Below are 13,616 nucleotides of genomic sequence, written 5' to 3' on the forward strand. Positions count from 1 at the left end.
ATTCGCTCATAGAGCAAGTTTGGGACATCATGTGTAGAAGGTTTGGAAATTTATCCCAGCCCCCAAGGACTTTGGCGGCTCTGTGACAGTACGAAGTACAGGTAGCTTGAGATAGTATCCCTCAAGAAGAAATAGACCATCTTATTGCTAAAATCCGATACTTGTTGGGGGAGTGTATAAATAATCGCGGTGGACAAACACATTATTAACAAATTCATCAATAAAAATTGTAGACCCTTCATTTTTTCTCCAAATATCAATCATTTACTCTTATACTATATATGTTTCACATAAAAAAAAATTTAATTTAAACAGTTCCTTCTGGGTGTTGCAGTTTCTTTGTCAGTTAGTATACTAATTGTTTCAAACATTATGCGGTAATGTTCTTTCGGGACAAATAAACATGATTACTATTTTTAAAGCCCCAGACGAGGAATTTTTAATGATGAAAATTGCTTCATTGATTTGACTTGGTGAAGCTCATAATAGGGATTAGTTCTAGTCGAAATATTTACAGAGAAGATCGAGATTATGAGAAGCAAGATAATTGTGATTATTCAAGGTACAATAACTTATAGAAACAAATATTTTGCAGTTGCATCTAATAGTGAGATTGGCCCTATAACATTATTCAAAAAATATTCATCCTTTCGACCATTCTCATATTACACACAAAATACAGAAGAAGTCTTTATATCTTAGAGAAAAGTTGAATGCGCAGTCCAACTTACGAGTATTTATTTCCTTTTTAAAAAATTTGAACAAATTGCTAGATGATTCAATTTCAAAAATCTCAGCTTGTACACTATCCATTGAACGAGAAGATAAATTGATAACTAATGCACTATTAGAATCTGAAGGGTTATTCCATTTCCTTCAATAGTATGTTCCCCATTATTATTGATGAAGTAGAAACATAAATAGATAATAATTAATGATGACTCAATAAATTTAATCTAATTAAATTGAAATCAAAACATTCGAGTTCTCACATATTCTGGAAGCTTCATAATCCAAAAGGGTATATTCTTCAACTCAATGGGTGAACTATTTCTGAACGAACACCCCCAGTCCTGGAAATTTTATATTTTCACACTGCATTTTCCATGTTGCCGTTATCTTGTGTTTATTGGAATTTAATGTTCGGGAGAAAACTACTCTTATAGCAGAATGAATAGGAGAACTGAGAATTAACTCTCATAAATTGGACAACTTGGAATAAGTAAGAGATTGTTTCGGATAAGCATTTATGAGAGCGCTTAATTTCTTGAGTACCGCTCCTGTGAGGATATATTCAGGGATAATGGAGAATTCTATTCTCATTGCAACCTAGGAAAGTTTAATTTATTACACTTATGAGGATTTAAGTTAATGGACGGTTATCAAACGTTTTTATAGGTTAATAACATTTCATATTCATATTTATCATTAGAATACCGTACAGCTTGATATTGAATCGTAATATTGGGTCATTTCCCCTTTTAGTGGATATAAGATGTTATGAGTTTTGTCGTAAAATATCCAAAATATCAGTATGATTGCGGGCTCGAAGCAATCTTCGTCCCCCAGGAAATGAATATCAATAGTTTTTTTAGATAAAAATATTTTCCTTCATAGGATACTGAAATTTATAAGGGACAGTGGCCAATGACCTCCTGTATTCAACCTTTTCCACTTTATTCGTCACAACCTTTGAAAGTGATAGAGTACAATGCTCCTCTAGCTTTTCAATACCTTCTCTGGAGAAAGGTTCATCGCTACTTTTGAAACATCTTCTTCATTAGAGCCAAATTTCTTTCCATAACAAGTGATGGAATGAAATTCAGTCAAAATGCTTGCGATACCAGATGTTGCAATAAAATTATTACTTACATTTCACTAACATATTGTAATCAAATTTGAAATAAAAAGATATGTATTCGATAGTGGTCATGAAGAATTTTTTTTTCTATGACACGAATTCAATTAATATTGAACTAATCTCAAATGTTATTGTTTTAAAGTTCATCTCAATAGGCAATTCAGCCTAATACGAATTAAGTCTCAATTTACTGTGATGAAGATTTTCTGCTGCGAATAAACAGTGAATATAAAACTTGCGACCTGGAAAAATTCAGTAGGATTTTCAATGAAAAACCAAGCCTGGCAAAAAATAGATTAATTTATCCAAAAGAACGCCTACCATTAACTGGCCTGTATTTATTTTTGAGATTTAGTTCCCGTTTAGAAGTCAGAGCCTTGATGAACTAACAAAAGGGAGAATTTAATTATGATTCTGTATTTTGCACGTTGATTTTTGAATGGTTGGAAGCAGACAAGAAGTTTTCCAATTATAATATGAAATTATGAAATCAAGCGAAGCAACTTGCTGTCAATTTTCAGTTTCATTTCAACTTACAAATGAAAGAATTTTTCTTTACCTTTCTAATGATACTCGTCATTTTTTATTTTAATTAAGTTTTTATATCGAAAGATTGTGAAGATATCTAAATTAATTCTTTACAATTCAGAAGGGGTTTGAATACAAAAACTTTGATTTCATTGAGTCGAAAAGGAAATTTATTACTACCTATATTCAACTGAAATGTTGCCGTTGAGGTCAGTAATGTTTTTCTCATAGAAAAATTAGAAGAAAATGTTTCGAGAACATAAATCTATGATTGTTGATGACAATTGATTTTGTCAAAATTGAATTTTCTATACTCACTTCTGAGAAAAATGGGTGAAGGAGAGTATGGAAAACATCAAAAAGAATCAACAAAGATATCGTGAGTACTTTTTTGATGATTGGATATTTCCGCTGAAAAAATTTTTTCTAGTAAATCTAAGGAAGAAATTGTGAAGGAAATTCAAGTATTGGACTGGGAAGTGAGTGAAAAACTCACCTCATCATGTGAATCTAATGGGTTTTTCAATTTTTAGGATGAGAGAGAACATTTTTCTTCAAGAATGTATTACATTCTTGCTTTGATGCAAATATGTTTGTCTTTCAATGGATTATTTGCATGTCCGTTGGCCACTCTGAAGTAAGAATCAATGTTTCTGTATTTTAATCATAAGACATGTCCCAATATACACAAAATAACATGCAAGAGAAGCTCAACTACACCCATTCCAGTAATACTAACTGAAATTAAAAAAAATCTTTCTTTCGCTTCTACTTTCTTCTGTGAAATTTTTGAAACAAACTAGCTATATCTCACGTGGTGAGATTTTTGCAAAAATGATTACTTTTAATATTTTGAACGATATTTTACTTCTTTGTGATCGTATTAACAATTTTAGAAGATAAGTCAACATTTGAAAAGGTTTTAAATTGAATTGGTCCTTTTGAATGAACTTTTAAATTCAGAAAATGTTGAGGCATCAACAATTTCTAAGGCAGAATATTGTAGGAGTAGATTATTTTAGCCCTTCATGATGGAATTCGGAAAACTTCAACGAAGTTTCATTTGATCAGAGTTAGCTGACTGTTTCAATGAAAACCAAAATTGTGAAATTTCACATTATATTCTTTTGAGATGAAACAATACAAAAAATTATGAACTTCAAACAACAAATCATGTGTAAATAAAATCTCATTTTCAGCAGGGGAAATGTAAATGGGGCAGCATACATTTCAACGTATATGATACAAGAGTACAGATAAAAACCTCAGCAAAAACTCTGTCCCTCCTTATAGGTGTAGTGATTAATTAATGTTTTTGTTTAGAGAATAAAATGACATATTTATAGTGAAGGGCTTCCAGTATAGGTGTAGATATTGGTTTGTGTATTTGTTTACAAAATAAGCTGACATATTTATATTGAAGGGTTTCCTCCTCATCCAAACAAAAACTTTTCCATCCTTCCTCTTCATCAAAAGTTGACGATATAGTTACATACATATATAATATAATTAAATCTGAAATCAATGAAGAAAATAACTGGAAAGGAGTAATAAATGTTATGGTTTTCATTATATTGATTTAAGATTCGCGACCCATTTTGAAAAAGAATCTGAAATTAAATGGATATCTTGGAAACCACCATGAAATTTATGAATTGAACAAGTATTCACCAAGTGGTCAATGGTTTCTTCTACACCACAATAACATAGTGGGCTTTCAATAGAATTCCATTGGTAGAGCATACTATTGCAACGATTATGACCAGTTCTAAGTCGATTTAAAATACAACAAATTCTCCTAGGAACAGTGAATCCTGCAACTTACTATGAAGGATCAATGACTTGTTATTGGTTGAAGACATTACCTACGAGAAATCCATTCCGAACGCCAACCTGTAACCACTTTTTCATACATTAAAATATGTACCTGCTCCTTTGGAAACACCCTGTAGCAGAACTGACTCTGTAATCTGTGAACAATTTTCTTTCTCTTCGATCACTCTACACCCAATTCCGGTTTCCAACTGTCACTAAAAATACCCAGAAAGCTCTATCTACCCCTAGATCCTGACCTAATGAAGTAGAAGAATCCAACAACGTGTTGTAGGCTTTACGAATACTTCTTGTCGGTAAGGGCGTTCAAATCGGTGTGAATATCCATATTCGATGTGTGTGTGTGTCGAAAATCCAACTTTTCCGTTCGATTCGGAAGTTCTATAAACACGAACTTGCGCCTGTATTGTGTGCCTTGTATCTCCGTTGTCACATACGATTGAATACGCCACTTTTTAACAGACTTCTATCGGATAGCCGATTCTGTGCCGCTTATCTCTTCTAGCCAAATGGGGAGGAAGAAGTATCAGCCCCTTATGCTGTTTGTGTTGATATTATTGACGAATTTCGTTCATGAGCAGTTTTCGAATTGAATATAGATTCTGAAGAAGCAAATAAGCCACTTAGTAAAACGGTTCTCGTTCAATGGAATAGTTCAACGAGCTGTGTGAATGTGAATTGAGTAAATTGGAAAAAATGGTCAACTATAGATTCCTCCTTTTGAATAAAACACTTTTTTTATTAACCATTTTTCCAGATTCAGTTGAGGTGAAAAGTTATAACCATTCAATGGTGTCACAATGGGCTAATGCACTCCTGTCCTTTCGATACTTATACCACCGAGATACATAACACAAAACTCAAACGTTGTGAGCAGAGATTTCCATGAATAACATTATTTATTCAGATGAACGTTGCCAGGTCTAGGAGTATTGAGGTTCAATTTTCAGTAGATCACGTTTTGCATATTATTAGGTGTACAACTTTGCTTCCGCCGTTCTGCAATAGATGGCTGTAGCGGTAAGTGGAAGTCGAAATAAATAGATCGTAGATGTCATACAATCAGCTTAGGTATTTGTTAATATAACGCCATCGATATATTAGTTGATTTGTGTCTGCATCATAAAGTTATTCTCGTCAGATTAAGAGCCAAATTCTCGTCATTTGCGGGAGGTTTCAATTTTCTGCTTCAATATAAAAAATCTGCGGCTGAGTCTCATCGAATGCTCTCTAATACCTATGGTGAGGCCGCCTTCAATGAAAGAAAGTGCAGAGAGTGGTTTCAACGCTTCAAGAATGGTGATTTTGACGTAGAAGACCATCATGACAGTTGAAGAGAGAAGATTTTCAGAAATGCAGAATTGGAGGCATAACTTGATCAAGACTCGTGTCAAACCCAACAAAAATTTGCAGGATCATTGGGAGTGACACAAGAAGCCATTTCAAAACGCCTGAAAGTCATGGGAATGATTCAGAAACAAGGAAATTGGGTGCCGTACGAGTTGAAACCGAGAGATGTTGAAACGCATATATTGTTTTAGAAACAGCTGCTGGCAAGGCAAAGACGGAAGGGATTTCTGCATCGCATTGTGACTATAGACGAAAAAAGGGTTCATTAAGATAAGCCTAAGCGCAGAAAATCATGGGGACATCCCGGCCATCCTTCCACGTCGGCGGCCAACCGAATATTCATGGTTACAAGGTCTAACTTAGTATTTCGTGGGACCAGCTCGGCGTAGTGTATTGTGAGTTGTTAAAATCGACCGAAACGATCGCAGTCGATCATTATCGAACGCAATTAATGCGTTTGGGCCGAGTATTGAGAGGCAAACGGCTGCAATACAACGAGAGTATTACAATGCTCGACCCCATGGTGCGAAAGTTGTCAAGACCTACTTGGAAACGTTGAAATGGGAAGTCTCATCTCAGCCGCCGTATTCTCCAGACGTTGCTCCCTATCACTTGTTTCGATCAATGGCACACGGCCTGGCTGACCAGCACATTCAGTCTTATGAAGAAGTAAAAAATGGCCAGTTTTTTCAACGCTGTGGAAAGATGGAAAAAAGTAGTGGCCAGCGTTGAACAATACTCAGAATCATAAATAAATAACCAGTTTTTGATGATAAAGCCTCGAATTTCGGAAGGAATTCAGTAAGCTATGAAGAATACGCTACTTTTCATGATAGTTGTAGGAAAAGTTGCATTTCAAATTCGGGCTTCGGACAAAAACTTGAGCCAGTTTGAATAAGCTGAAACGTCATGTCTATGGAAAAAGTACGTATGTTGCTGAAAGATATATAGAGGATACTAGGTATATCTTCAAAAACTGAAGTTTCAAGAATGTTTATTGCAGGCATATCTTCTTAGTTTTTTTTTTCAGAAGTTTGTGTTCCGAGTACAAACGTGTCATAATGAAATATAACCATGAAATCTGTGTGAAACTTTGATATTACCGCAAGATTTTGTTCTATAAGGTTTGGCATAATAAACGCGCACTCTTTACTTCACGTCATTGATTCTTCAATTATTCTGTCCATTTCCTTGATATAAAATCATGACTAAATTATTAGTTTAGTCGTTGTATCGAGATAAGAATCTTGATAACCATTTTCTAGCTATCGCTAATCTCACGTATTATATGAGGAAGTAAGAGCAGAAAAGCGCTTCCAGATTTCATCGTTTCAATCCTTCGGAATTTTCTGAGAGATCTAGGAGCGATTTCCAATGAACTGCGTGGGTTTTAAAAGCGAACCAGACGATAGGCAAACAGGGTTGAACCTTATCTCCCCTAATCTAGGTAGCAGACGCATTCAGTTACGATTTCAACGAAGCAGACGTACTAGGACGGCCTTAGATATTCGGTGGAGTTGAAAAAGACTTTTCTGTTTGCAATCTTGTAACTTTCCGTCCCATATGGAATTAGCCTTATTGAATATTCAGCCGATTGGAAATGAAATCCAGCAATTTTTCTCATAGAAACTTAGAAGGCGCGTGTGTTTTTCTCAATAGTGTCATTCGAAGAACTATAAAAGCACTGATATTATGTGCGCTCCTTAATGTAATTTTATTCAAGAAATTTGCAAAAGTCTTATCGTAATATTAGGTCTGATGCACAGGTGGCGGTGCTAGTATTAAATCCATATGATTATTAGTTAGTACCAACCTTCAAACGATACGTGTCAAAATTTTACAGCAGTCCGACCATCAGTTTGTGAAATATTGCGTTGTGTGTGTAGTTACTTTTGTTTTTTGAAAAAAGATGGAAAAAAAAATTTCGTGTGGTGATAAAATGTTGCTTTTGAAAGGAAAAAATTTAGTTGGAGCAAATACTTGGCTTTATAAAGAGTTTTCGGGGTCGGCACCAGAAAAATCAACCATCATTGATTGGTTTTGCTAAGTTTAAACGTGGTGAAATGAGCACCGAAGACGTAGGGACGCCGAAATTAGGTTGTCAACGGAGAAAAAATAAAAAAAGTTCACTAAATAATTTTGAATGACCGTAAAGTGAAATAGCAGACATTCTGAAGATATCATCTGAACGTGTACATCATATCATTCACAAATATTTGTATATGAGAAAGCTGTCTGCAAAGTGGGTGCCGCGCAAGCTCACAATCGATCAAAAGCAACAACGTGTTAATGATTCTGAACAGTGTTTGAAGCTGTTTAAGTGCAATAAACCTGAACTTTTGCGTCGATATGTGACAATGGATGAAACATGGCTCCATAATTTCACCCCGGAGTCCAATCGACAGTCAGCTGAGTGGACTGCACACGATGAACCGAATCCAAAGCGAGGAAAAACACAACAGTCAGCTGGCAAGGTTATGGCATCAGTATTCTGGGATGCGCAAAGTATAATATTCATTTATTACCTCCAAAAGGGCCAGACCATCAAAAGCGATTATTATATAGAGTTATTGGATCGTTTAAAGGATGAAATCGTTAAAAAACGGCCCCATTTGAAAAAAAAAGGTGCTGTTCCATCGGGACAATGCGCCGTGTCAAAAATCAATGGAAACAATGGCAAAATTCCATAATTCGGCTTCGAATTGCTTCTGCATCCATCGTATTCGCCAGATCTGACCCCAGCAACTTTTTCCTGTTCTCAGACCTCAAAAGAATGGTCGCTGGAAAGAAATTTAGAGCCAATGAAGAATTAATCGCCGAAACTGAGGTCTATTTTGAAGCGAAAGACTACAAAAATGGTATGGAAAAGTTGGAAGATCGCTATAATTGCTGTATCGCTCTCGAAGCTATGTTGAATAATAAAATCGAATTTTGCCAAAAAAATGTGTTTCACTATGGTAGACGGGAAACTTTTCAATTGGCCTGCTAAGAAAATACTTACTTAATTAACCTGCAAAGTAGCATGCCTTGAATTTATATAATTATGTGATTCTCTCAACACACTGTCATTTATCCCTTTTTGAGCGCTCGTTCTCCAAAAAATCGCTCCATCATTAGTTCATAAGTTCAGTAATAATTTTGAGCGGGCAATGATGACAATGATTTTGATCTTCAACTCCAAGGTTATGTTAATCAATGGGTAGAATCCGACTTAGTGTTTAGTGAATATGGACTTTCCACATGTTCATTCTTTGTTTATTTCAATAGTGCAGGTTCGATCAAATTTGCAAAAATATCGAAAAACAATCGCCCAAGATTTCAGTGATCACAAAACTACTAGTTAAACATTTCTGCCAAATTTAGTCTAAGAACTTCAAAGTCTTCATGCTGTTGTAATTTTAATGTCACAGAGTGTAGTGAACCCTCGTAAAAACCTGTAGTTTCTATTAAATAGAATAATACCCATACAAATGATGCGGTATATTACTCCCTACACCTCATAAACCACAGAGTAAAGCTCATCTTTCACCCTATTAAACGTCTGATATAAGAAAAGAAAAGACAGTGAAATATTCTATGAAAGAAACCTAGCTCTAACCACTCCATCTACTCCTTCGGAGTAGGACATTCTCCCAAAGTTCAGTAGAACATTCAAGCTGATAAGTACAACACTCTTATTATTGCCGAAGTTCAGAAAAGAATCAGGATAAGAGGAAGCTTGCTCCACCGTAAGCCCAGGATTTCGAGATTTTACGAGCAGTGTCTATTTTCGCAATAATTTCTGTCGTGCTACTTTAACGCAATAACGGTTTCCATAGCGGAAATGGAGGTTATCTTCAAGCCTCATAATTTGATGATAACCGTTCCGAGAAGAGCTAATTATTCTCGAATATTCATTAAATTGCTTTATTGAAAAGGTCGTTAGGGCGGGTAATGTGTTTTGAGGAGTTTTGTTTGAAAATTGAAATCCCAATCATCTGGTGATATCCATTCCTGATATTCGATTTAGTGAGTCGTTATTTTCGCAATTAGAGGAACTTCTGTAACGGTAGGTTGGAACCATAGACGTGAATAACGTGATTTTTATGATAATGGGGATTTCATTGGATTTAATGATTCGAATTATGGATACTTAAGAATAATTCAGAATGTGATTATTGAATGGAGAAATGACTAGGAGAGTAGTATGTTTGACTATTGAAATGTGATTAATAAATTTTGTGTATCATCTTGTATCTAAACTACAAAAAAAATTGTTTTTAGTCAAACTAGTTCGTTATTTTGTATTTATTGCTCAGTTATCAATGTCATTACTGAATACATCATACCTATGGGCCTAATTTAAATACTCATAACCCTTGGACATGAAATAAACAGAAAAAATTTTTTCTCTAATTCTGGGGCAAATGCTCTGAAGTCAACAATCAAAGAATTACGGGATACCTTCAACACAATTTCATTTATAATTTTTTCGGGAAAGGAAAAATCATATACCTCAACATAATGATAGTTACAATAGCGATAATAAAATTCAAAAATAAAAAACATATATGTAAGCTGACCTTTTTTAATTTGAAAGAATCAAAAAGCAGATCATAGATATCTCGATTCATTCTCGAGTTACAGGACGTTTCTGAAAAATTTCGGTATATCAGGCCAATTGAAAAGTCCCCGGTCTACAATAATAAAACTCATTTTTTTTGGCAAATGTCGATTTTATTATTCAACATAGTTGCCTTCGAGGACGATACAGCGATTATATAGCGATCTCCCAACTTTTCGATATCATTTTTGTGGTACGATTTGTCTTTCGCTTCGAAATAGGTCACAGTTTCGGCGATTACTTCTTCATTGACGCTAAATTTCTTTCCAGCGAGCATTCTTTTGAGGTCTGAGAACAGGAAAAAGCCGCTGGGGGCCAGATCTGGCGAATACGGTGAATGTATAAGCAATTCGAAGCCCAATTCATGCAATTGTGCCATTGTTTCATTGATTTGTGACATGGTGCATTATCTTGATGAAACAGCACATTTTTTTTCCTCAAATGAGGCTGTTTTTTAACGTTTTCATCTTTTAATCGATCCAATAATGCTATATAATAATTGCTGTTGATGGTCTGGCCCTTTTGGAGGTAATCAATGAATATTATACCTTGCGCATCCCAGAATACTGATGCCATAACCTTGCCAGCTGACTGTAGTGTTTTTCCTTGCTTTGGATTCGGTTCATCGTGTGCAGTCCACTCAGCTGACTGTCGATTGGATGCAGCCATGTTTCATCCATTGCCCCATATGACGCAAAACTTCAAGTTTATTGCTCTTAAATACCTACAAACACTGCTCAGAATCATTAACACGTTGTTCCTTTTAATAAATTGTGAGCTCGCGCGGCACCCATTTTGCACACAACTTTCTCATGTACAAATATTCGTGAAGGATATGATGTACACGTCAGATGATATCTTCAGAATGTCTGCTATCTCGATTAACTTCACTTTACGGTCATTCAAAATTATTTTGTGAACTTTTATGATTTTTTCTTCGTTGACAGCCTCTTTTGGGCGTCCAATGCGTTCGCCGTCTTCGGTGCTCATTTCACCACGTTTAAACCTAGCATACCAATCAATGATGGTTGATTTTCCTAGTGCAGACCCCGGAAACTCTTCATCCAGCCAAGATTTTGCTTCAACTGTATTTTTTCCCTTGAAAAAGTAATCTTTTATCAGCGCACGAAATTCTTTTTTGCTTGTCTTTTTTCAAATAACAAAAGTTGCAACATTCACAATGCAATATATCACAAACTAAGGGTAGGACTGCTGTAAAATTTTGACACATATCGTTCGAAGGTTGGTACTAACAAAAAATCATAAGGATTCAAAACTAGCACCGCCATCTGTGCATTAGAACGGGGACTTCAATTAGCCTAATATCTTGGTTTCTTTTAGAGGTAAATTCTAAAACGTTTTTCTCAGTGGTTTTTACAGTTTATATGATACCTACTCATAACAGATCATAGAATTATGAGCTTGACAATCTTTTGACAATAAATAAATGTTAAAATAATACACAGACACTTTTTCATCCACTGAATTCCATCTGCAAACCCAATACATATAAATTTGAATTTTCAGCCATGGTGGAATAACTTTCTTCATACCCTACACCCTATTCACCATCCTATTCGGATATCCAATACACTTCATGGAGTGTTCATTGGGGCAATACTCCCAACTTGGACCAGTGAAAGTATGGAACTGTGTACCTCTCGCAAGAGGAATTGGTCTAGCCAGTATCTTCCTCTGTCTCATCGTAGCCTTCTACAACAACGTCTACGCCATCTATGCCGTCATGTACTTCTCCAGATGTTTCGATAAAACCCTACCTTGGTCAGACTGTGACTATGTTTCATACAACAACAAGAGCTGTGTGCCTAGAATGGCTGTCTTGGATACAGGACAGATGACACCATCCCAGCATTACTTCTACGACCATATCTTGCAGTTGGATCTCACAGAACACGTTGGACATTACCACTTTGGAGGTTTCATTTGGCAGCAAGGTGTTGCTTTTATTTACTCTTGGTTTGTGGTTTATTTAGGCGTTTTCCAGAATATCAAGAGTTTAGAGAGAGTACTTCCTCTTTGTGTTGGTATTCCGTTATTTGGTCTCCTTGTATTTTTGTCAATAGGAGTTCAGTTACGCGGAGCTTTCCGTGGTTTAATTCCTTTTTTCTCCCCTACTAATTTTCTCAAATTGAGAAGTATCTCCACCTGGTCCACTGCTGCAGAAATAGTTTTGATGCAATTAGGAATAGCACAAGGCACTTTAATCATGTATGGCTCCTATGCTTATCACAGGAATAAGACGCAAAATGATTCTAAAAGTATTATATGTACAAACTATGCAATTTCGTTAGGAACTTCCTTTATCGTTTGGCTTTTCCTTGGCTCTCTAGTTTCTGAAAGAAATTCACCGCCCAATCATCCATATGAGTTGGGAGATTTCAGTTTTGTGTTCGTGATATTGTCTGAAGTTTTAGGAAGGTTGAGTGGAGCTAGAATTTGGTGTATTATTCTGTACGTGCTGATATTTATTTCTTGCATGAATTCTCAAATAGCCTTGATTCAAACTGTGGTTTGTAGTATATACGACCAGTGTCCACAATTGGTTGAAGTGCGAAGTCTCATCAACCTCGCTCTATGCATGCTTTTTGCCTGTTTTGGCATTCTGATGTGTACAAAAAACAGCTGGGTGTTGCTTCAGTCGTTCTACGAAATCCCAGACTTAGTATCCAGAACACCGATCGCATCTTTAACGGTTGCAGTTATCGTTCTCATCTACGGAGTCAATAAGTACTGCGAGGATCTACATTTTTTAATTGATTATTATCCCTCATTCGTAATGAGGTTGTTATTTTACGTGGCTCCCTTCCTGATGTTGGGGCTGTATCTTGGAAATAACTGGAAGTTGTTTTATCCCTTTTCTGACGGCGATTTTTCTCTCTTCAAGTTCCTTCTCTATCTGATACTGATCTGGAAACCAATCGGCTTTTTATATTGGGTCTTACGGTCTGCTATTAATGGGAAGCTGAAGGATTGTTGGAGGTCGTTGGAAAGTTGGGGACCTGGCAATGAAAAGGCACGCATTGCAAGGGCGTTTTTTTCATCGGAGAGCAAGGTAACTCTGTCCATGCCGTGGAGAAAGAAAGTAGAAGATTGAGATGGATCGGGGAAAAAATTGATATACTGAACTGGACGGGTTGGGTTTTATTCAATGTATGGTTTTTATTTGCTGTTAAATAAATGTTTTTTATTTTGTTAATGATATTCTTATTTGTGGGTGAAAATTTGTCATCAGGCTTTACACGGTGATTCACTGCTTTGGTCTATTAGACGTTTATGGAAAATTAATCATAATTTTGTGCTGAATATTCGCATGTTGAGGTTTGAAACAATGATATCTCTCCCTTAAATATATTCAGATTTCTACAATTTGCAGTTATACCGGAAACAGACTACTTCTTTGTTATTCCAAATGGCATACCC

The 13,616-nt window shown here is 35.8% G+C and overlaps 1 protein-coding gene across 1 annotated transcript; it reads left to right on the plus strand.

The window, feature by feature from the left end:
- Window positions 1-2,674: 2,674 nt before the first annotated feature.
- LOC123677762 (sodium- and chloride-dependent neutral and basic amino acid transporter B(0+)-like) lies at window positions 2,675-13,389 on the plus strand. Its single transcript, XM_045614455.1, has 4 exons — window positions 2,675-2,768; window positions 2,820-2,868; window positions 2,923-3,026; window positions 11,703-13,389. Exons 1-4 carry the CDS (start codon window positions 2,719-2,721, stop codon window positions 13,288-13,290), a joined length of 1,791 nt encoding a protein of 596 aa, XP_045470411.1. The 5' UTR covers window positions 2,675-2,718; the 3' UTR covers window positions 13,291-13,389.
- The last annotated feature ends 227 nt before the right edge of the window (window positions 13,390-13,616 follow it).

This window comes from Harmonia axyridis, chromosome 4 (genome assembly GCF_914767665.1).
Source record: "Harmonia axyridis chromosome 4, icHarAxyr1.1, whole genome shotgun sequence".
In the NCBI taxonomy this organism is placed as follows: Eukaryota; Metazoa; Arthropoda; class Insecta; order Coleoptera; family Coccinellidae; genus Harmonia; species Harmonia axyridis.